Genomic DNA, 23,408 nt, shown 5'->3' on the forward strand with positions numbered 1-23,408 from the left:
GAACCCCCAGGGACAATCCTACCTTGTCCCACAGGGGTCCGACGAGACAGAATTGACAAGATGGCAGTGAGTAGGTTTTGAGTTTAGACCCAGATCAGAGTCCTTCTCTTGGAGCAAATGCTAAACTACTACTACTACCACCACCACCACTACTACTACTGTGCTTTCTATTTTTTTGTAGAAATATTTTAGAAAAAAATTTTTTGACTTTTTAAAATTAGATTTTAGGATGGTTAACTTGTTTTAAATCTATATATATATAGGTTGCTCTGACCTGCTCCTAGGGTTTGGCAGGTGTGGGAGTGGAGATGGGTTGATGGGCCTTTCTTTTTTTTTTTAAATTTTTTTTTTCTACGAGATTTTCAATGGCTGGAGCGCTGGTGGCATCATGGTTTCGTGTTGGGCTGCGTTCAAAATCACCAGCTGCTCCACGGGAGAAAGATGGATTTTCTACTCCCGTAAAGTTAGAGTCTCAGAAACCCACAGGGCCTCTGTTCTATGTGGGTTGCTGTGTGTTGGAATCCACTCGGTGGCAGGGAGCTCAGTTTGCTTTTGGTTTGTTGCTTTTAGATGCCTGTGAATTGGCCCTGACTTACAGTGACTGGATATATAACAGAGAGAAACACTGCTCGGTCCTGTGTCATCCTCACAGTTGTTCATGTGCTTGGGCCCATTGCGGCAGCCACTGTCATTGCCAGCAGCCAAGGGCCTTGGGTGTGAGGCTCGGGGTGGGGGCGGTTCAGTCTGGCTTTGTTGGATGGACACGGGATGGCTTTGTCAGGGAGCAGTAGCTACGGGGAATCAAGAAGGAGACATCATCAGGACTCACATTGTCCCGTAGGACACAGTGAGGGTCCAGCCACCAGGGTGTCCTTCGCTCTGTATCCTCTGCTCTCATCTTGAGTCCTCCCGCATCACTCTGTTCATCGTCCCCACTGCCCTCAGCCCCCAGCATGCAGAACCAGGTTGCCCTCCTACCAGGTGGCAGGGCAGCTTCCTGGAGCGTGGCAGTGAGTTCTTTCTCTGTAGCTGCTACTTCCACAATCCCAGGGAGGGCTGACTGCCAGCCCCGGAGCCATTGACGGACTGGGTGACGCCATCCCTGCCACCCACCTTGGCATGAGCGACAGAGAGGAAGTTCCTGGAAAAGGTCAGTGGGCAGACAGCCCAAGAGGTGTGCCCAGGTCAGTGGGCACGTAGGCTTGGGCTCCCACACAGGCTGTTCTTAGTGACTTCGGACAAAGCCAACATTGTCTCCTTTGGATCTGGTGACTCATGCTGACGATGGGCCCAGGTGTCACTGAAGCCACAGAGGGAAAGACCGAGTCGCTGGGGGTCCTGACTAAGCCGCCAGCCTTGCGCTGGGTGGGCGACAGCTGCCGTCCATGTCTTCTCAGCCTCGCAGTAGTGTTGCTGTGGCTCTGGGGCGCTGTGCAGTGGGATCTGGCTCTGTCCTGAGGAGGACTGTCCCTCAGGGTTCGGCACGGTCAGCCTTTGTGCCGACAGCCGGGGACGCGACCATCCACCCACAGCGCTCTTCGCAGTTACTGTGACAGACACTTGCTGTGAGGTTACGGCAATTGCTCTGATCGAGGATGTCGGACCGAAAAAGACCCCCACACTCACTGCTACCCAGTCCATTTTGACTCATCGCGGCCCTGGTGGCGTGTCGGGTTATTTTCCACTGGGCTGCTAATCATAAGGTCAGCCGTTTGAAACCTCCAGCTGCTCCTCGTGAGAGAGACTCCCCGAAAGAGCGACAGCCTGGGAAGGAAACGCAAGGTCCGGCCTGCCCTCTAGGGTCGCTGCCAGTCGGCATCGGCTGTGAGTTTGCTGGTTGGCGAGTGATCTTACAGAAGCACGCGCCCAGGAATTGCCACTTGCTGCTGCTGCTGCTGCTGCTGCTGTTGTCAGGTGCCATCGAGTCGGCCCGCCCCATAGCGACCCCGTGCCCAACAGAACGAAGCACTGGGGTCCTGTGCCGTCCTCACACCTGTTCCTAGGCCTGAGCCCCTTGATGCGGCCACTGTGTCAGTCCATCTCGACAAGAGCCTTCCATTTTTTGACCGTCCATCCACTTTACCAAGCACGGTGTCCTTCTCCAGGGACTGGCCCTCTCCGGACAGCGTGTCCAAGGCATGTCAGATGAAGTCTCGCCATCCTTGCCTCTAAGGAGCAGTCTGGCCGTAATGCTTCCAAGACAGATCTGTTTGTCTAAAGTCTCTGCTCACATCTCTCTCCTTCCATCTGCTGTGGAGATAAAAGGGGGGTGCAGGCCGCACCCGAGAGGATCCCCACTCGTGTCAGATCAGGGTGGTGACCTGAGTCAGCATGCTGCCTCCCCCCACAGCCCTGCTTCGTCCATGTCCAAAGGTTGTCAGGAGGGACCACTTATCACAATGGAGTGTAATTCCATCAGCTCACACCTGAGGGATGTCTCCATCATTATCCCACTGCCAAGCCACTCAGAAGCATGGCATGGCCCCAGGGACACATCTTCGGGGTGGGCCGGACAATAGATCAAAACAGATCAGACTGGGGCCAGACTGTGAATCTCAATCACCCCCGGGGTGGATTAAGAAGAGGTTTCCGGACGTAGATCACCAGGCCTTTCTTCCAAGGCTCCTTTTTGAGGATTTAAACCTCCAACCTTACAGTGGCCACTGAATCTGTTGGCTGTTGACACCATCCAGGGACTCAGGGGACAGCTACTAGAGGCTTGTGGCCCAGGCCCAGGGCAGACTGTGGACAGGGGCTGGGGGTGGGGATGGGGTGGGTAGAGGAGGGGGAGGGGGGATACCTTAGAGTAGGAGTCCTCAAACTTTTTAAACAGGGGCCAGTTCACTCTCCCTCACACCCGCTGAAGGGCCAGATTATAGTTTAAAAAATATGAAAAAAATTCCTACGCACACTGCACATATCTTATTTTGAAGTAAAAAAACAAATGGGGCAAAAATACCCGGCGGGCCAGATAAATATCCTTGGCGGGCTGCATGTGGCCCGCGGGCCATAGTTTGAGGACCCCTGCCTTAGAACATGGAGATCTCAGATTTTTTTTTTAATTGACCTTTTCAAGGATGTGGAGATAAAAGGATGTGAATGTGCGGGCGTGTTCCTTGATGCATAATAAAATGCTGGGGGCTTGGCCGTCTGCCTCCTGTTAACCTGCTGTTTACGGAGCCTGTCTGCATTTGCTCTGTGGTTTCATGGTAGCTGTACTTTGGGGAACAGAGGAACGGGGAAAGAGCATATGCAGACAGGTTCTTTATTCTCATGTTTAAGAAGCCTGGGAGGCCAGGATTCTGGGGTGAAAGGAGGCCTTCGCACTTGTGAGTTAGAGATGAGTCGCAATCACATTGTCATAATTAAAATTAATCCCCACATTATCCTCCCGTAACAGCGCTACCTGAAAGCTACTTCCTACAAGTACCTGGCTGATGGCGATGTGGCGGGCAGCTTTAGCCACCGACATGTTATAGCTGCTCTCCCGACCCCCTTACCTGCCCCCAGCACTGGTGTTAGGTTACTCCCCCAGTGAACTCAGGCACCTTTAGGGTTGGGTGCTCTGTTAAACATGTGGTTACCTGTAATGAGGGGGGCCTGCATGCCCCAAGAGCATATACGGTGATAGGAGACTGCAATCTCTCTCTGCTCAGACCTGGTTCCTGAAGAGACGGCGGAGGTGAGGACCACCCCAAAAATTTTGTCTGCATCTAAACCTCTCTCCTCCAATTACACGGTCGTCCCTTAGGGCCCATCTGGATATGAGGTTGGACCTCACACTTTACCTCACTTGGAGTCTCCTTTACACCCACTGAATTGACTCCGGAAGCCTTTCCTCTCTCAGGAAAAGCTGCCCAAGTAGCGGGGGCACGTCTCAGTTTGTTTGTATTCGGGATGTGTGTTCATCTGAGGTGGTGGGGTGGAGTTGGGGGTTGGGGGTTGGGGGAGAGAAAGAGGCTGATTTTCATTTTAGAAACTGGAATATTGGGAAGTTCTAAAGCAGAAAACAAACCCTTTCGGGCCTTCCTGCCCTAGGAAAGGGAAAGCTCCCTCTTTGGCACATGAGGAGCCCTGGTGATGTAGTGGTGAAATGTTGAGCTATCAACAGCAGTGAGGTCGGCGGTTCAAAACCACCAGCCGCTCCCTGGGAGAAAGACGAGGCTTTCTGCTCCGGTAAACAGTTCCAAGTCTTGCAACCCACAGGAGGTCGCGAGGAGTCAGCACTGATTTGATAGCAGTGAGATCCTGTTGAGTTGTTGTTTTCTAAACATGCATTTTCTGTTTGGGTTTTGTTTTAAACTGGACAAAAACTAATCCTGCTACTGTTTTGTGCCTTTTTTTTTTTTTTAACTTCTAGCAACTGTCAGAAAACTTATATACAACAAGTTTGACATCTTCAGCGATTACAAGGAGGTAAGTACTCCTGATAGCTATGTCATTTAATATACCTCTAATCTATCCATCTATCTATCTATCTACCTATCTATCTTGAATACTTTGACTTCGAACTTTGGGGAACAAGAAGTTGGAAATACCCAAATAGATAGGATCCCAAAGCAGTAGTAGTAAGTCTCCTGTGTAACTCTGGAAGTCCACACTTATGGAGAAGTCTCCGAGGTAGATGCCTTTCACTCTGCCCTTCACCTGACATAGTGCCCGCATACTCAGGTAACGTACCCTCTTCTGGAAACGAGAGCGTGGTGCACATCTTATGCGCTGTTTGTGAGCCGCTTCTGGTTCCTAAACTTAGGGGAGGCTTGGAGAAAAGCCTGCACAGTAGGCACCTCTCCGACTTCCCGCAGGCTTCCGGGCTCAGACTGCTCGGTAAAGTACAGACCGTTTATTCCGTCAGTTTCCTGCTACGTACAACAGCCGTAGCACAGAGCTCGCTGTTTCAGCCCCTTCAGCAGACAGTTCAGGGACATGAGTAAGAGTGGCCTGTGGGGCAGTCATGACCAGGATCTGCCTCCAGACAACTTTACCTTCTGCTACAGAACCTCGGGGCCCCGCAGGGTCACGGTCCCTGCCTCCCTCTCAGGTTCCTGGCAAACACTCCTCAACTTTTGGCTCTTAAGAAAAGGGAAGGTGATGAGGGCAACGGGTGTACAAATGTGCTTTACACAAGGGATGGAGGGATGGATTGTGATAAGTCATATGAGCCCCCAGTAAAATGATTTTAAAAGGAAGGAAGGAAGGAAGGAAAAAAGCAGGTAGGAAGGGAGGGAGGAAAGTCTTCACACCCAGCGGATTGTCTGCAATTCTCATAACTTTTTCCGCTCTAAGAACTTGCGTGGCCGAGAGAAACACCTCGTGGCTCTCACTCACATGGCAGCGGAAGTTTCAGGAGTGGAGCTGGAAGAAACAGTAACCTTGCAGTGAAGACTAAGCCTTCCTAAGAAGGAAAAAAACGTGCTTCTCAGGGAAGTAGGCGCCCTAAGAAGAACTCTGGAGAATCTTAGAGATAGTGCGTTTGTATCTTGCTTTAAAAGACGGTGTGTGAGAGGACCATAGAGCTGGCCCCACCACAAGACATGACTGACCCATTGTGCTATGAGAGACAACACTGGAGACACAGTGCAGGAATTGTGCCCAATCTGACCCCACCACACTGAGACAGAACACTAAGGGTGTGCAACAGAACAGCAAGGGGAGCAGAGCAAGGAAGTCCCCAGGGAATACCAAAAGTAGACTTGGGGGCCAGGGCGGGGCACCCCATCAAACGCAACCGGAAAACACTCCTAAAGGTCAACAAACACCTTCTTTCTTTCTTTTGTCGTTGGTTGTTTTGTTTTCTTTTGTTGCTTTGCTTTGCTCTCTCTTGTTTTGTGCATATTATTATCTCTGCAGGTATATATATATATATATATATAGTGGGCTGGATAAACAATCTGGAGGAGAAAACAACAGGACTAATGGTTGAGGGGGGCATGGGAGAGGGGAGATGGGGGAAAGAAAGTGGGCATTAATAACCCCAGGGACAAGGGAACAACAAGTGATCCAAAATCGATGGTGAGGAGGGTGTAGGAGGCCTGGTAGGGCTTGATCAAGAGCAATGTACCCGAGAGGCATTACTGAAACCCAAATGAAGGCTGAGCATGATAGTGGGACAAGAGGAAAGTAAAAGGAAATAGAGGAAAGAACTAGGCAGCAAAGGGCATGTATAGAGGTCTAAATATAGGCATATAAATATATAAATATGCTTATATATGATGGGGAAATAGGTCTATGTGTATATATTTATAGGTTTAGTATTAAGGTAGCAGGTGGACATTGGTCTTCTACTCAAGTACTCCTTCAGCGCAAGAACACTTTGTTCTATTAACCTGGCATTCCATGATGCTTACCTTCCTGACATGATCACTGAATACTAAGCGGGTGCATAAGCAAATGTGGTGAAGAAAGCTGATTGTGCTCAGCTATCAAAAGACATAGTGTCTGCTATCCTAAAGGCTTGAAGTTAAACAAGCGGACATCTAGCTCAGAAGCAACAAAGCCCACATGGAAGAAGCATACCAGCATGTGTGTTCATGAGGTGTCTATGGGATCAGGTATCAGGCATCAAAGACCCATAAAAAAAATCATGTCAATATGAATGCGGTGGAGTGCAGAATGTAGACCCAAAGCCCATCTGTAGGCAACTGGACATCCCCTTACAGAAGGGTCCCAGGGAAGAGATAAGCCAGTCGGTGCAATATAGCACCTATGAAACATACGACTTTCCTCCCCCGCCCACTATCATGACCCCATTTCTCTCTTACAAATCTGGCTAGACCAGAGCATGTACATGGGTACAGATAAGAGCTGGAAACAGAGGGAATCCAGGACAGATAAACCCTCAGGACCAAGATTAAGAGTAGACATACCAGGAGGATCAGGGGAAGGTGGGGGTAGATAGGGGGAATCAATCACAATGATCTATCTATATCCCTCTCCCAGGGTGATGGACAACAGAAAAGTGGGTGAAGGGAGACATTGGTTAGTGTAAGACATGAAAAACTAATAATAATTTATTAATTATCAAGGGTTCATGAGGGAGGGAGGGGAAAAATAAGGAGCTGATACCAAGGGCTCAAGTAGAAAGAAAATGTTTTGAAAATGATCATGGCAACAAATGTACAAATGTGCCTGACGCAATGGATAGATTTATGGATTGTGATAAGAATTGTAAGAGCTCCCAATAAAATGATTTTTTTTAAAAAGATGGTGTGCTATGGGAAGCAAGCCCGAGGAGAATCAGCAGGACCAGTGGTCCTGAGTGGGGTGGGCAGTTTGGGGGCCGAGGGTGGTGGGGGGAATGGTGTAGTGAGCAGGCAGCGCCATAGACAGGGGAACAACTAGGGAATTACAGTCAATAACAAGGAATAGATAGAGATCCTGGGGGTATCAGAACAATAGCAAACTAGCTAAGAGGAAGTTCTAAGAGGCAGAAATGGGAAAGTGGTAGTGGGGCAGGAGGAAGGTCAAAGGAAACAGAGGAAGGACCTAGGAAGCAAAGCAATGGATAGAGGTATAAGCATAGGTGTGTACAGATGTAAATCCATTAATCTACAAAAATAGAGGTATTGTCCTATGTGCATATATTTATACGGCAATACACTGAGGTAGTGGACGGACTTTAGTCCTGCTCATACTCTCCATCTAAGAACACTTTGCTTTAACAAATCGGCATTCCTTGATGCCCACCCTCCCGACACAATCACTGAAGACAAAATGCATAAGTAAATGTGGTGAAGAAGGCAGATGGTGCCCAGCTATAAAAATAAATAGCATCTGGGATCTTAAAGGCTTGAAGTTAAACAAGCGGCCATTCAGCAGAGAAGCAACAAGCCCACATGGAAGAAGCACACCACCAGTGTGATCATGAGGAGTCACTGGGACCAGGTAACAGGCATCAGAAGACACATAACAAGCAAACAAACAAAAACATATTGTTGAGAATGAGGGGGGTTGGAGCAGAGACTCAAAGCCCATCTGTAGACAGTGGTGTGTCCCCCCACAGAGGAGTCATAGCCCCCACTATTGTGACCCCAGTGCTGCTTCTCAAGACCGGAGCATGTACAAAGGTATTGACAAAAGGTAGGGTTCACGACAGACGGATACCAGGAACAGAAGTGGAAATAGCGATACCAGAAGGGTAGGAGGAACAGGGGGGAGAGGAAGAGAGAAATGGAAACTAATCTCAGTGATCGACACATACCGGTACACCCCTCTCCAGGGGGAAGAACAACAGAAAGCATGGGGGAAGGGAGACAGCGGTCGGTGTGAGATATGAAAATAAAAATAATTTATAGTCTATCAAGGGGGTATGAGAGTGGGGGGTGGGGGAGGAAAAAAAAGAGGAGTTGATACCAAGAGCTCAATAGAAAGTAAATGTCTTGTAAAGAATGAAGGCAACATATGTACAAACATGCAATCAAAGTATGGATTGTAACAAGAGTTGTAAGAGTCCCCAATAAAATGATAAAAAAGATGGTGTGCTAGAAAGTCGCTTCACATTGTGCAGGCTCTACTGAGCAGCCCCTGTGCACGTGACCGAGTCCCTGCTTGTGTAGATGGTTAAACAGTCCCATACACAGATGTGCAGATGGGTAAACGCTCCATTGCCAACCCAAAGGTTGTTTGTTTGAACCCACCTAGAGCTGCCTCTGCCAGCCACCGTTGGCACAGTGGTTCACACTGGGCTGCTAACTGCAAGGTCAGCAGTTCGAAACCACCAGCCGCCTCTGAGGAGAGAAAGAAGAGCTTTTGTAATTCCATAATGTGTTAGTGTTGGAAACTCACCGGGTCAGTTTTACCTTGTCCTATACAGTCCCTATGAGTTGGAATCCACTCGACGGGGGTTAATTTTTTTATTTGTGTGAAAGGTGCTTTGAAGGAAATGCCAGCGACACACGTCTGGAAACGCAGCCCTTGGAAGCCCCACGGGGTGCGGCTCTGCTCTGCCACACCCGGGGTCCCCATTTGTCGGCACCAATTTGAGGGCCACCGTTCCGGCTGTTTGGGGTTTTGCTGTATGTGTGCAGCACTTGACTGGGTAAAGCAGCGACATGGAGGCCAGGGAGAGAGCCCCCAGTGGTGTGAACAGTGCACTGCACTCGGCTGCTCATGGAAGGTTTGATGGTTTGAATCCCCCCACAGTGGCCTCAGAAGCAAAATCCCAGGGAGTCACTGCCAAAGACTCCGCGGCTTCCACCAACACAGTGGTGCATGGTTCTCCTGGGACATCCGTGGGGACGCCGTGTCTCAGAGGCCACTCAGAGGCACGTGGTGTGAAGGCAGTCTTTAGTCACCAGAGGTTAAGAGCCAGATGGTGGGACTATAACCAGAAAAACCAAATTCACTGCCATCGAGTCGATGCCCACTCGTGGTGGCCTTTTAGGAGAGGGTCAAACTGGGCCTGTGGGTTTCAGACACTAATTCTTCATATGCATGGAAATCCTCATAACTCTGAACTATCCAAGGAGATGAAGTCCGTCGTCAAGAAATCTGATGATGTACACGGCAGCAGGCACATCTCTCTGCACCAGTGTCGGCAACCAAGGCTGTCACTCTGAGGACGAGGGTGCACCATGGTACTGTTGGTCACCTCATAGGCATGTGACCCGTGGTGCTGGGGAAGAAAATCGAAGATAAAAGGACAAACATGTCCGTCTTGGAAGAAGGACGGCTGGAGTGCTCTTCACAGGCGCAGGTGGCGAGACCTTGTCTGCCACACTTTGGACACGTTGTCAGCAGAGACCGGTGTCTGGAGGAGGATATCACGTTTGGTAAAGCAGAGGAACAGTGAAAAAGAGGAAGGCCCTCGATGAGTTGGACGGGACACGGGGCCTGCCACCATGGGGCTCCAGCAGAGCGAGGATCGTGAGGATGGTGCAGGGCCCGGCGTGTTTCCTTCTGTTGCGTGTTGGGTCACCATGAGGCAGAAACAACAAGGTGACACCTAACAACAACAACCACAACGATACAAATTACATAGGAACCCCAGAGGTGCGGTTGGGCAAGCATTGCACTGCTAACAGCAGGGTCTGCAGTTCAAACCCACCAGCTGCTATGAAAACAAAAGTCAAGACTTTCAACTCCTGTAAGAGTTACAGCCTCTGACTCCCTGTCTAAGGCAGCTATGTTGGAGTCACCTTGATGGCAGTGGGGTTTGGGTGTAAGATGAGTTACATGGAGAGGGGTGTAGAGGAAATTAGCTCATTCTTATCAGCGGTTTTTCCAAGAGAAGTGACTTGGGGGTTGGGGTAAAAGGTTAGGCCGGGTTGGAACAGGTGGGGAAGTGGTTCTGCTGAGGCACATAGATGTAGAAACCACAGGAGCCAAGGTGATGCCCATGGCAGGTGGGCGAGGAGGGGAGGAAGGAAAGGGGATGGGAGTGGAGGAGATTGAATGCCTTGCTCAGGTGAGCGGATGGGACCTTTGGAAAAGACCAAGGCACTTGGCAGTTCTTTCCGGAATATCCCCACACCCCTGCTGTCATGTACATTCTGATAAGGAACTGAAGGCCGGCTACAGCGAATCATCTCACTTCGAGGGTGTAACGGATCCTTGAACAAAAACGCACTCCTTTCATTTTGATTCATTGTGGGGTGTCGCTTACCAACGGAACGCAGAGACCAAGCGGCGCTGCTGTGCATGAAGGATGGCAGAGCCCCTTTGTCAGGATCTTAGTCCTGCTGCCTGGGCCCCTGGGGTCCTGGTGTGGAGAAGGTTATCAAGGTACCATTACAAGCAGGGGACAGGTGGGGGCCATTCATTCACAACCAGGGACAGTTCTGACTTCGAATGTTCCCGGTGGGTGTGAGGGCTGTATGTGTGGGTAAGGTCAGCCCACACTTCCCTAGTGAGTGGGTAGCTCAGAGACAGTGTTACAAATTATGTCACCCTACCCTCACTTTACCTGAAAATGATACACAGGAGCCCACCAGGAAAGCCTTCTCTAAAAGCCACTTGTATTGGACCACTTGGTGCTTGCTAAGTTGCCTGTCAGTCCATTCTTCCTTCCACAGGGAAGACTGTATAAAAGAGTCTGAACCAGCCACCAGCCTTCTCCAGTACCAGGGAAAGCATTTTCATTCATCAGTGCCCCTGTCATAGCTCCCAGACGGGTCAAGTCCCAAGAAAACCAAACTCAACTGTCATCGAGTCAGTGCTGACTCATAGTGACAGCTGCTCCTTTGTTTATATTAAAAAAGTAGCCACTGAAGCTACAACTGTTGGTCTCTTCTTGTCCAGGGCTAAAGCACAAAGAAGGAAATGAAAGCCCAAAGAAGAAACTAGCCTGCAGAACCAAGAGGCTACATGAGTGATGATGACCTCATCTCCCTTGAGACCAGAAGAACTAGATGGTGCCCGGCTACCATGATTGACTGGTCTAGCACGGCCACCATGGATGGGCCCTGATGGAATGGTGAAAAATGTGGGAGGAAATCTCAAATTTCTTTCAAAACAAGAACCACCCCAAAGCAAACCCAACTCAAATAAAAAAAGACCACCCCAGACCAGACGTACTGGACTGATTAGGACTGGACAACTTCATGAGACGTGGCCCTGAGATCTTCTAGCCTGATTCTAAAGTAGCCCGTGAGCCACTCTTGTAGTGAAATATAACAAATAGCTAATCAGACAACCGGCCAGCCAGCCAACAAGCCAACCCACTCCACTGCCATTGAGTAAATTCCATCGCAGAGAGACCCTATCCAGGGATTCTGAGACTGTCAATTTCTATAGGAACAGACAGCCTCACATTTCACCCACAATGCGGCTGCTGGCTTTGAACCCCCGGCTGTGGTTAACGGTGCAATGTTTATCCCACAGCACCAACGAAGAGCACGTCCATTCTTCTTAGAGGAAATAGAGCCAGCATGCTCCTTAGAAGGAAGGAGGGTGAGAGTTTATCTTTCTTACCATGGACACACCACCAGGCAAGCCCAATGGCTACAAAAGGGGACAGCAGAGGGTCAGTCAAAATGAGATGGAATGACACAGCCACCACAGTCGTCTCAAGCAACTGGCACAAACATGATCATGAGATGGCCCGGGGCGGGGCTACATTGTTATGGGATATGAGGTCACCAGCCCTCCTCGAGGGAAAGGACAGAGTGCTTACCAAGGCATGCACATACAACAAAGGGGATCTCAGGAACTGAGACCCGCAGGGACCATCATTCCATCGAGTGGACTACCCTGGAAGGCGCTACGCCTCACTGGATGAACCCACCTACTAGACTTAAGGAATACGGGTAAAGTGCGTGGAGCGGAGCGCTGCACCTGGCGTGTGTGTTAGCACTGCGTTCTCATGGAGCTGTGGCAGTAGCTCGTGGCCCCCATTCTGTGGGTCTGGACTCAGAGGCCCAGAATAGCATTGGCAGCCATGCTCAGGCCCATCCCCAGGAGCTGCTGATGCCCATGGCCAGGCTGGGTGGCTGCTGGTATTTTTAAACTGCTCGGGGAGCCTGGGGGGTTGTCACGGCCCATTGGAGGTGCACAGATATTTCAGAGAGGAGCCAGCATGCAAACTGCCGCATTGCACCCACGGGAACTCCCACACCTGCCTGAGGACCGGCCTGGAGAGGACCCAGGTGACGGTACCTGAGCTCCCTGCTGCTGTATGCTATTCCTCTGAGTCAGACCAGGCCAATAACTGGCACAGAAGGGAAGCACAAAAAATGGGCTTATTATAACTTATATATGGTTCTTCCCCGGTCACTGCCCAGAGGGACCCTTCTTCACCACCAGGATCAGGTTCCTGGAAACTTCCTGGATTGTTTCCATCACATGGAGTTTGTTTTAAAGGTGGATTCTGGTACCAATGTGTGTTCTCTGGGCTAGCCAGATTTGTAAGGTAGAACTGGGTCATGGTAGTGGGGGTGGGGGGTGGGGGGAAGCATTCAAGAACTGGAGGAATGATGCGTGATTTACTGGTGCTAAACTACACCTTGGTCGAATTATCCCGTGTAACCCTTCTATGAGGGGGATATCCAATTTTCTACAGATGGGCTTTAGGTCTCCACGCCAACCCCCCTCATTTGCATTGCTATAGCTGTTTTGGCTCTTTTGATGCAGATAGAGCTCTCCACACATGGAATTCAGGAAAGATAAACCCTTCAGGAACAGTAGTGGGAGCAGCGATATCATGAGGTAGGGGGATGTGGGAGTATGGAAGAGGAGAAAGGAGGAACCCATCATAAGGTTGGATATATAGCCCCCACTAAAGGGGACGAATAACAGAAATGTGGGTGAAGGGAGACAACGGACAACAGACAGTGTAAGATATGAAATACTAATAACAATATATAATTGATCAAGGATTCACGAGGGTGGGAGTAGGGGGTGGGAGGAAAATAAAGAGGAGCTGATACCAAGGGCTCAAGCAGAAAATGTTTTGGAAATGATGGCAGTGACATGTACAAATATGCTTGATATAATTGATGTATGGAGTGTTATAAGAGCTGATTTAAAAAACAAAGGCGGGGTTCTGGCCCCACTGCACACTCAGAAGAGAACATGTATTTAACTGGAAGCCAGTGTGTTTAACTCTCCTCTTGGGTAAGTTTAGGAACTTGGGCCTGTGGTAGACTGGGTTCGATGCCCAGTCAGGGCACTTCATGTGCTGCCATGACCTGTCAGTGGAGGCTGCTTGCCTGCTGCTCTGGTGCTGAGCAGGGTTCAGTGCACCTTCCAGACCAAGTCACACCAGGAGGAAAGACCTGGCAGCCTACTTTGGAAAACTGGCCCATGCACCCTGGGAGTCCCAGCAATCTGGTCCTTAGCAGGTGGTGGTGTCACATGGCTGGGTGGGGTTGCAGTGAGTCTGAGCAGCCTCTCAGACCTCCACTCAGGACAGACAGCACCTGTACCTGGACTGCCCGCCCTGCCCGGCTGTAATCTGCAGATGTCATTGAAGATGGGAGCATCAGCCTTTGCGATTCCTGGAAATTTCTCAGAAATTAAAATGAGCAATCTGGGTAGTGAAACAGAACCACCTAAGGCTATTAAATGAAGAGCCCTGGGGGCACAGTGGTTATGAGGTGGGCTTCTAACCGCAAGGACAGCAGTTTGAAACCAGCAGCCGCTCTGAGGGAGAAAGACGAGGCTGCCTGCTCCGCAGCGATTCACAGCCTCGGCACCCTTTGTAAGGCCCCTCTGGAGCTGGCATCCACTCCGTGGTAGTGGGTTGGCTTTTTGTTGGCTATCAAACCACAACACGTACATCACACACACGCCGTCCCCCTAGAATCCCTAGAGAAAGGGCCACCGTGCCGACTGAGCCGCTTCAGTTGTGGTATGCTCTTTGCATCGTCTTTGTCTCCACCACCCTCCACCTTCTGCCCCCCAGTGGGGCTGGTTCAGTCTCCTGGCTGACTGGCTGGTGGGTTTATTCAGGCAGAGGGTGAGGACAGGAATGACATTCTAAGCAGGGAGGCAGTGTGGTCGGATGGCAAGCAGGGCCAGGCCAGGGACGGGGAGGACGAGTTGAGGGAAGAGGATGGGGAGGTGGATGTGCGAGACATAGGGGAGGAGTGGATGGAGGGTGGGGGTGGTGGTGGTGATGGGAGGATTGGCCAAGCGCATCCACTGTGTAAGACCAGCGCCTTCCAGAGTGTCGTCCCCCCCGCCGCTGCTCAGTGTCCCAGGGTGAGGCTGGGGCCCTGAGGTAGAGGGTTAGTTCCCATGGGGCCACGTTCAGTTGTGATGTGGAGCCCTGTGGGTGGTGGAATGACATCGGCATGGCGGTGATCGCTGCCTCTGCTTCTCAGCTCCACCACCGTTAGGCGGCGTGTCCATGAAGCTGAGTAACCTCCCTTCTGATGGCTCCTGTTTCTACTAGTGGGGCACATGGGGAAGAGGCTCCAGAGAATTTCCCAAGTACCTTCCAGACCTTGACCTCACCCAGCATGCCCTTTCTCCAACCAGCTCCCCGGTTTCAGGCCCTTCGGCCCCACCTTGTGTCTCTGCTACCATCTCTGTCCTTCGATTTCCCCTATTGCCATGATCACTCACAAGGCCTGTTCTGTGCTTTCCTGATGCACGCTGCCTCTGCCTGGACCTCACAGCCAGAGGACGTGGTCTTGACTCTGAAGGTAAGGTCCTATCCCGCTTTGCCTGCACCTAGTAGAGGAGCGACGCTTTGGTCAGGCTTGCCGGGGTCTTCGCTGCGGTGGCTTTTAAAGCAGTGCTTGCTCCCCCCACCCTCCCACCCCCGCCCGCTGTCATCTGCAGTCTGCTCTTTGAGTGTCCGTCGTTCACCAGGAAGCTGGATCCCGCTTCTGTCCATGCAGGTCTCGCTCGTCCTTGCCTTCTGTACCATCGGCCCATCTCTCCCAGAACATCACGTGGATGTGCCGTCCCACCCTGGCTAGACTGCAGCCTAGAAACAAGTGCCTGAAATGCCATATCTTGTTCATGACTTTGTGGTCAGCCACGTTGGGCTGACGGTTCCAAACCCACCAAGTGGATCCATGGGAGACCCATCTGGCGAAAGCCCTCCGGGGCAGCTGTGAGCTGGAACGGACTCCCTGGTCCACAGTGTCAACACGGGGAAGGCTGTGTTAAAGTTACATAAACCAAAAAAATTCATATTTGGCTCTAAAGCGAGTGCATTTGTAACTGGGCTTCTGGCAGATCTTGTTTGAAAAGATCCCCATTCAGTACATCTAGGGTGGAAAGACACATTCTCCTCAGGAGAGGGGGTTGAACTGGTATGAACTGGTTTCTGATGGAAAATGTTGTGTAGGGGTTACTCACAAGGCTGCTAACCGCAAGGTCAGCAGTTCTAAACCTACAGTTTCTCCAACGGAGAAAGACGAGGCTGTCTGCTCCTGTAAAGATTTAAAATCTTGGAAACCCTCAGGGGCAGGTCTGTCCTGTCCTACAAAATCCTTATGAGTCAGAATTGATTCGATGGCAGTAAATTTAGTTGTGATTTTTGTTTTTCTTTCTTGAGTTTGGGCTCAGGGTCTCCTGGGATTTAGAAAAAGCTTTAAGATTCCTTTAAACCAGTGGTTCTCAACCTGTGGGTCGCGACCCCCTTGGGGGTGTCGAATGACCCTTTCACAGAGGTCGCCTGATTCACAACAGTAGCAAAATTACAGTTAGGAAGTAGCAATGGATATAATTTTATGGTTGGGGGTCACCACAATATGAGGAACTATATTAAAGGGTCGTGGCGTAAGGAAGGTTGAGAACCACTGTTTTAAATAGAGTAAATCATTTGGAATGTTTGCCCAGAAACAACTCCATGTATTGGTGAGAGTTTGGAGTGGCTGGGACTGGTTTCTGAAGGATTCGACAAGGTTAGCCCTCGGAACTCTTAAAAAAGCCTATGAATAAGGGCTCTGTAAAACCGGGGTGGGGACCCTTCTTTCAGCCAAGGGACATTTTTAACAGCATTCTCAGGCCACACAAAATGATCAACTTAAAAATTACCCTGAAGCATTTGGTGGCCAGACTTTTGATGAACTCGCCTCTAATGTGCCCCGGACTGCAGAAGAAGAAACAAATCTGTCTTCAAGATTCACACAGCCATAGGATTCCTTTAGAGGCAAGGATGGGAAGACTTTGTCGTGCATTCTGTCGACATGCTGTCAGGAAAGACCATCCCTGGAGATCATGCTGGGTAAAGTAGAGGGGGGAATAGAAGACAGGAAGGCCCTTCAGGAGATGGACTGACCCCGTGGCTGCAACAATGAGCTCACACTTAGGAACCGTTGTGAAGATGGTGCAGGACCGTGCAGGGTTCCGTTCTATTGTGCACGGAGTTTTTAGGGCCAGAACTGACCTGATGGCACCCAACCACAAGGTCATGGCTGGAACGGCTTCTCTCTGGTGAGGTGTGCGATGCTAGTGGGTTTGATTTCCCAGGCCTTAGCCAGCCCTCGGGCCAGCAGTTGCCCACATCTTGTTTAAAAAGAGCGCTTGTACATTGAGACAGTCATACCCAGCCACGTTTGCTTTACTTGACACGTGAACCTTAGTTGTGAAGTCGATCATTTCTAAGTGCCACCTGCCCTTGGCTCAATAGTCTTAAGCGTGTTCCCATAGACAGAAGAGATACTTGTTGAATCTTGACCAAACGGAGCTTCCTGGGTTATAAGTTGGGCTGGTCGACGGGAGGAAGTCGGGGCTCACTACGGAGCCTTATAGTCTCGGAAACCCACAGGGGCAGACCCGCCCTGTCCTAGAGGGTCACTGTCAGTCAGAATCCACGTGATGGCATTGAGTTTGGCTTGGGACCAGCCCCTGACTGGCTACTTACTGCACACCTGATCATTTCGTTCTTCGCCCTTCACGGTCTCCTTGCAGGGCCTGGGCTAATGGAACAAGAAGCTATCTGGTGGGCATTGGAAGCAGGTCCCCTGCTCCAGTTCCCGTGCTCCCTTCCCAGACAGCCATGCCTTTGCTCTGCTCCGCTGGCCTTCAGAATCCCGTGCTCTCTCCCACCCTGCAAGTTTATACCTTGAGAGTTTATACCATCCCTACAAAGAGTGCCTTCCTTTAAGGAAACGGAGGTCCTTGGTTTTCGTTCACTCCTGTGACACAGCCTAAGGGGCTCTGGTAGTGGGTTACACTTGGGCTGCTAACCGTCAGGGCAGTAGTTCGACACCACCAGCCGTTTTGAGGGAGAAGTGTGAGGCTGTCTGCTCCCGTGAAGATGTGCAGTCTGCTCAGCCCACAGCAGTCGCTCTGCTCTGTCCCACAGGGTCACTATGAGTTGGCGTTACTCGATGGCAGCGAGCTTGAGTCAGGGCCCTGATGGAGGAGTGGGTTTCACATTGGGACAGCCCTGCACCATGCGGCTCTCGTTGGCTGATTTTTTGCAGGCTGTTTGCCAGGCCTTTCTTCCGTGTGTGGTGACTTGTGAGTTGCTGTGATGCTGAGCAGGTTTCAACAGAGCTTCTCAACCAAGACAAACTCAGAAGCAAGGCCTGGCAACCTACTCGCAAAAATCAGCCCGTGAAAACGGCATGGATCAGAATGGCCCCAAACTGGGTTTGGGATTGGTTTTGTTCTGTGGTACAGGCCACCCCGGAACCAACCTAGTAGTCTCCAGCAGCAACAACAACAACAACACACACACATACACAGATTCAACCGAAGGTGCTAAGTAGGAGCTGAATGAAGAAAGCACCAGGTGCTCTCGGGAAAGTTGTTAGCTCTGTGTGATGGCGAGCCGCGTCTCTCTGTTTTGCAGGTGGTCCACTATGAGATTGGGCTCATCGTCTGTGCCTCCCTGGGACTGCTCTTTGTGGTTCTGATGCCGCTGGTGGGGTGCTGCTTCTGTCTGTGCCGCTGCTGTAACAACTGTGGCGGAGAGATGCATCAGAGGCAGAAGAAGAATGGGCCCTTCCTGAAGAAGGCCTTCGCCCTCTCCCTCTTGGGGCTCTGCATACTCATCAGGCAAGTGGAGGCTCGGACAACACCTGGCTGGGGCTTGGGTGGACACGGCATGCCTCGTGTTAGGCCCTCGAGCTTGAAAACAGACGGCAAAATCTCAAAGCGGGGAATTGGTAAACAGAAGTGAGGTTGGAACCGAGTGAGGCCGATGGTTACACGCCTGGCGGCCGCTAACCAAAAATGGAGTTTCCAATTCACCCAGGGCACTGTGCAAGAAAGGTTTCCTTTGGAAACATCAGGCACCGGCTCCCCTGTGGAGCACCATTGTCACCATTGTCACCCAGCACATACGAGACCATCGAGTCGGTTTAATTGTTTAAGGTGAGACCATCTGTTTAATTGAACGACGTCAGTCTGTCTGGCGTAGATTTTGAGGGATCCAGATCCATTTGGGGTTTCAGAAGGCATTTGTCTGTAACACCCAGGACTCCCACCTCTTCAGTAAGTGCTTGGGTTCAGGCAATGCCCAGGAGCACCCAACAGGTAATTGGTGGTTTGTAATCACCAAGGAACCATCATCGGGAGGTAGGTTCCTTGCAGCTGGGGACCAGAAAACGGGAGAGTGGGGTTAAATTTCTACCAGTAGACCTCCGTGCACCACACGGTGGGGGCTTGCATGTTGAACAGGATTCATCGGGACTTCCAGACTAAGACAGGCTAGGAAGACAGGCCAGTTGGGCCTGAGTCTTGCAGGGCAGGCCTTGTTTATCCAGAGACTTAGGACGTAGGCTGCTTCCTCTCCAGCCATGCTCGGTCTCCCAGGTGCGGCTCAGAGGGGAGAGGGTGTTTCTAGAAATACTTCCCTTGGAATTTCTTGTCATAGTATTGGCCCGCTTTGTAATTTTCTAGCTTCTAAACATGGGCATAGAAAGCTCCAGGAAAATTCTTTAATTGCCTATAGTTTTTCATTTGCCCAGGGAAATATTTAGATCTTTCACCTCTATGATACTATGGTTGATCTTAGCAAAAAGACTAAGGTGCCCTAGTGATTATGTGTGGGGCTGATTGCTGAATGGTCAGCAGTTCGAAACCACCAGCATCTCTTGGGAAGAACGACTGGGCTTTCTACTGCTATAAATAGTCTTGGAAACCCACCTTGGGTGAGTGGGGAGCGAGCTATGAGTCAGCATTAACTCGATGACAATGAGTTTGTGAGTGAACCTTCATGATAATTAGCTCTTGATTTCTTTCTTTTCTCTTTTAAAAAAGCCTCTGTCACATGCTGGGTTCCCTTTCTAAATTGCACATGCATCGACATCAGGATCAATGTTGTCTTTCAGAGCCAGTCACCTGAATTAGCTACATTATGTTTAACCTAGGTCAGCAGTGTGATACCATCAGCCGCTCCACTCCTGTAAAGAGTTACAGTCTCGGAGACCCACAGGGGCCGCTCTACTCTGACCTTCAAGGTGGCCATGGATGGCTATGGGTGGACTTGACGGCAGTGAGAGGAATGAGAAGGTTACAAAGTCAGAAACAAATTTGCCTTGCATTTATATTATATACGAAATGAACGCTACCACGAGTGTTAGGATTTTTCATCGTCAAAGAATGCAAACCCATCGAACACATGAAGATGTTTTCATTTTGGATCGAAAACTTCAGTAGCTATTCGATGATTTGAAAGCCTCTTACACACCCGGTAAAGGTATTTTTCCCACTCAAATAGAAAAATTGGAAATCTTCCAGGTTTGATTTCAGCATAAGGTGCGAGGTAGTCTGTCCCTATAAACAGTTAGTCTCAGACACTCAGCTACAGTTTCTGACCCACAGCTACCCTGTAGGACAGAGTAGAACTGTCCCCGTGGGTGGCCAAGGCTGTAACTCATTACAGGCACAGAAAGCCTGCTCTTTCTCCAGAGGAGCAGCTGGTGGGTTTGAACTGCTGACCTTGCCGTTAGCAGCCCAGTGTGTAACCCACTACACAACTCGATGGCAGCAAGAGATTTTTGTTGTTGTTACAAGGCTACATGATTTTGTTGTTTAAGGCTACATGATTTTGTTGTTTAAGGCTACGTGATTTTGTTGTTTAAGGCTACGTGACCAGAAGTGGGACTAACTGGGTTTCATAGAGCCTTCTATCAGAATGGCATCTCAGAGCAATCATTTGAGATTCTTTTGTTGACTTTAAAGTCCAACTCAAAAGGGTCACTTGCTTTGCCCTGGAGCTTTGGACTTAGCAAAGCTCTTCTGATGTCATCCTTTCGAGGACCCCTTTGGTTTGCAGGAAGGAGCCGCGGTGGCGTCGTGGTTACCCATTGGGCTGCTAACTGTGAGGTCAGCAGTTTGAAACCACAAGCTGGTCCGCAGGAGGAAAATGAGGTTGTCGATCCTGTAATGACCCACCATCTCAGAGACCTACGGGGCCATTCTATTCTGTCCCTCTGCGTTGTTAGGATTGGACCCGGCTCGATGGCAGTGAGTCGGCCGACAGGTTTGCAGTTGGCGGGTAAGAAGCAGGAGCTGAGTATTGGCTTGCTTGGAGTCCTGGGCAAGACAATAGCTAGCAAGGGAAGTGAAAGCTCAGGCAATAGGAAGATTTCCCTACTGCCGTCAGTTAGAAAGCAGAAGACCGTAGAAGAAAGGAGGAGATTGGGGACACGTGAGAAGGGGGGAACGTTGCTGAGATGTAAAGATAGAAAGGGAAAGGAGGGAGTGGACGGTGGAGTTTTCTCTGGTGTAATGCGGGGGCTTGGTCTTCGGCTGGCGTTAGCTGTAGATGAGGTACCTTGTGTATGTGATACGATGAGAGAGTGTTTTCAGAAATCCCAAGAAGTCCACTTGTTCTTTGTTCAACTTGGTAACTAAGCATGAGGGGGGCTTAAAACGCTGGAATAATGCCTTTCATGAACTTTTCTTTGTATTTGCCCATCAACTTTTGCAAGTCTCGCATCTTTATCCCGGTTCATGGCACTTCTATGAAGTTAGAATTAAGTGGATTTATTTTTTTTGGTCATGCCAAGGTAGAATTTAACAAGGGTATTAAGTAACTTTACATTGTCACAAGTATTTTAAACTTTGCTTGAATTTTTAGATTAAAAATGAATAGTTAATATACAGCATGTTTGTTAGTCTGGGTACTTTAGAGGAACAAATCCACAGAAACTCAGGTATAAGACAGAGTTTTATATAAAGGTTAAGTGTGCATCAAGAAAACATCCCAACCCAGTGTTTCCCAAGCCCACAAGTCCAACATTAACCCATTAAACCATATGTCCAACAGCAATCTACAAAGCCCTCCTCCATCTCGCAAAACAGAGGCAATGATATCAACTGCAGGAGGAAAGCTGAGTCAGTGAATGTGTAAGCATCTCAGTGCTGGCAGGGGGCTCCACACGGGTGCTCCAGCACCCAGGGCTGCATCGGGGTAGGTCCATTTGGCTTCTCCTTGTGGATCTCTTGCAGTAAGTCAGCCTTGCCAGCTGAAGCAGGGAACTGCTAAGGCAGCTGAACCCTGGTGTGACCACCAGAAAGCAAGAGACCCGAGAACTAGAAAGGCGAGGCTCACAGAGCCATTTATCCCTTCGCCCTTCAATTAATCCCACATGTGTTTATGGGCCAGGTTGGCACAATAAACTAACTAACTCAGCATGCAAAAACAATGGAGGGATACAATGTAGAATAATTGAAATAGATGCACATGGATGAAGTGAAGTTAGCCAGACTAAGAACCACAAGAGAAATCAAAAAGAGCACCCGTCATGTTTAGAAATAATTCACGTAATACCCATTCTCATACAAAATATAAGTAAATAATTGCCCCTGTTTGGGTATATATTTTTAAGATTTAGAGTTTACATTTACAAATTAAAACAGATAAAGCAGAACACATATTCCATATCATTTGAATCACTTAATCAATTAGCGTGGCAGGGTAACTGTCAGGCATATAGATGTCATTACAAAATGATCATCACTATGACGAATGTAATATTAGATTTTACATTTATTTTTTCATCATTGTATTGGCTCGCACAGCTCTGATCACAATCCACACATACATCCATAGTGTCAAGCACATGTGTACATCATTTTCAAAACATTTTCTTTGTACTTGAGTCCTTGGTACCCGCTCCTAATGAACCCTTGATAATTTATAAACTATTATTATTTTTTCACCCTTCCTCCCTCATGAACCCTTGATCATTTATACACTATTATTATTTTTTCATGTCTTACACTGACTGATGTCTCCCTTCACCCACTTTTCTGTTGTCCTGGGAGGGGGCTATATGGAGATAATTGGGATCATTTACCCCTTTCTCCCCCCACTTTCCCCTTCCCCTCCTGGTATTGCTACTCTCATTATTAGTCCTGAGTGTTTATCTGTCCCTGTGTTTCCAGCTCTTATTTGTTCCCATGTACATGTTCTGGTCAAGCCAGATTTGTAAGGTAGAACTGGCTCGTGATAGAGGGGAACAGGGAGCATTAAAGAACTAGAGGCAAGTTCTATGCCTCATTGGTGCTGTCTTACACCCTGACTGACTTGCCTCTTCCTTGTGACCCCTCTGTAGGTGGATGTTCCATTGTCTAAAGATGGGCTTTGGGTCTTCATCCCATGCGCCCCTTATCTCACTGGGATGATTTTTGTTTTGTTTTGGGTCTTTGATGCCTGATACCTGATCCCATCGACACCTCATGATCACACAGGCTGATGTAGTTCTACCATGTGGACTTTGTTGCTTCTCAGCTAGATGTCCACTTGTTTATCTTCAAGCCTTTAAGACCCCGACACTATATTTTTTGATAGCCGACTACCATCAGCATTCTTCACCACATTTGCTTATGCATCCACTTTGTCTTCAGTGATCATGTCAGGAAGATAAGCATCATGGAATGCCAGGTTATTAGACCAAAGTGTTCTTGCATTGAGGGAGTACTTTAGTAGAGGCCCAATGTCCATTTGCTACCTTAATACTTAACATATAAATACATGTACTTAGATCTGTTTCCCTATCTACGGGGGGAAAGGAAGGCCCCCAACAAATCATCACTGATCCCATAGGTGC

The 23,408-nt window shown here is 49.4% G+C and overlaps 1 protein-coding gene across 1 annotated transcript in view; it reads left to right on the plus strand.

The window, feature by feature from the left end:
• Positions 1-23,408, plus strand: part of PROM1 (prominin 1) — a 115,510-nt gene that overhangs the window by 23,810 nt on the left and 68,292 nt on the right. The window contains exons 3-4 of the mRNA XM_075544510.1: positions 4,361-4,416; positions 18,197-18,402. Coding sequence (XP_075400625.1) covers positions 4,361-4,416; positions 18,197-18,402 — 262 coding nt within the window. The remainder of the gene's footprint in view (positions 1-4,360; positions 4,417-18,196; positions 18,403-23,408) is intronic.

Source organism: Tenrec ecaudatus, chromosome 3 (genome assembly GCF_050624435.1).
Source record: "Tenrec ecaudatus isolate mTenEca1 chromosome 3, mTenEca1.hap1, whole genome shotgun sequence".
Classification (NCBI taxonomy): domain Eukaryota; kingdom Metazoa; phylum Chordata; class Mammalia; order Afrosoricida; family Tenrecidae; genus Tenrec; species Tenrec ecaudatus.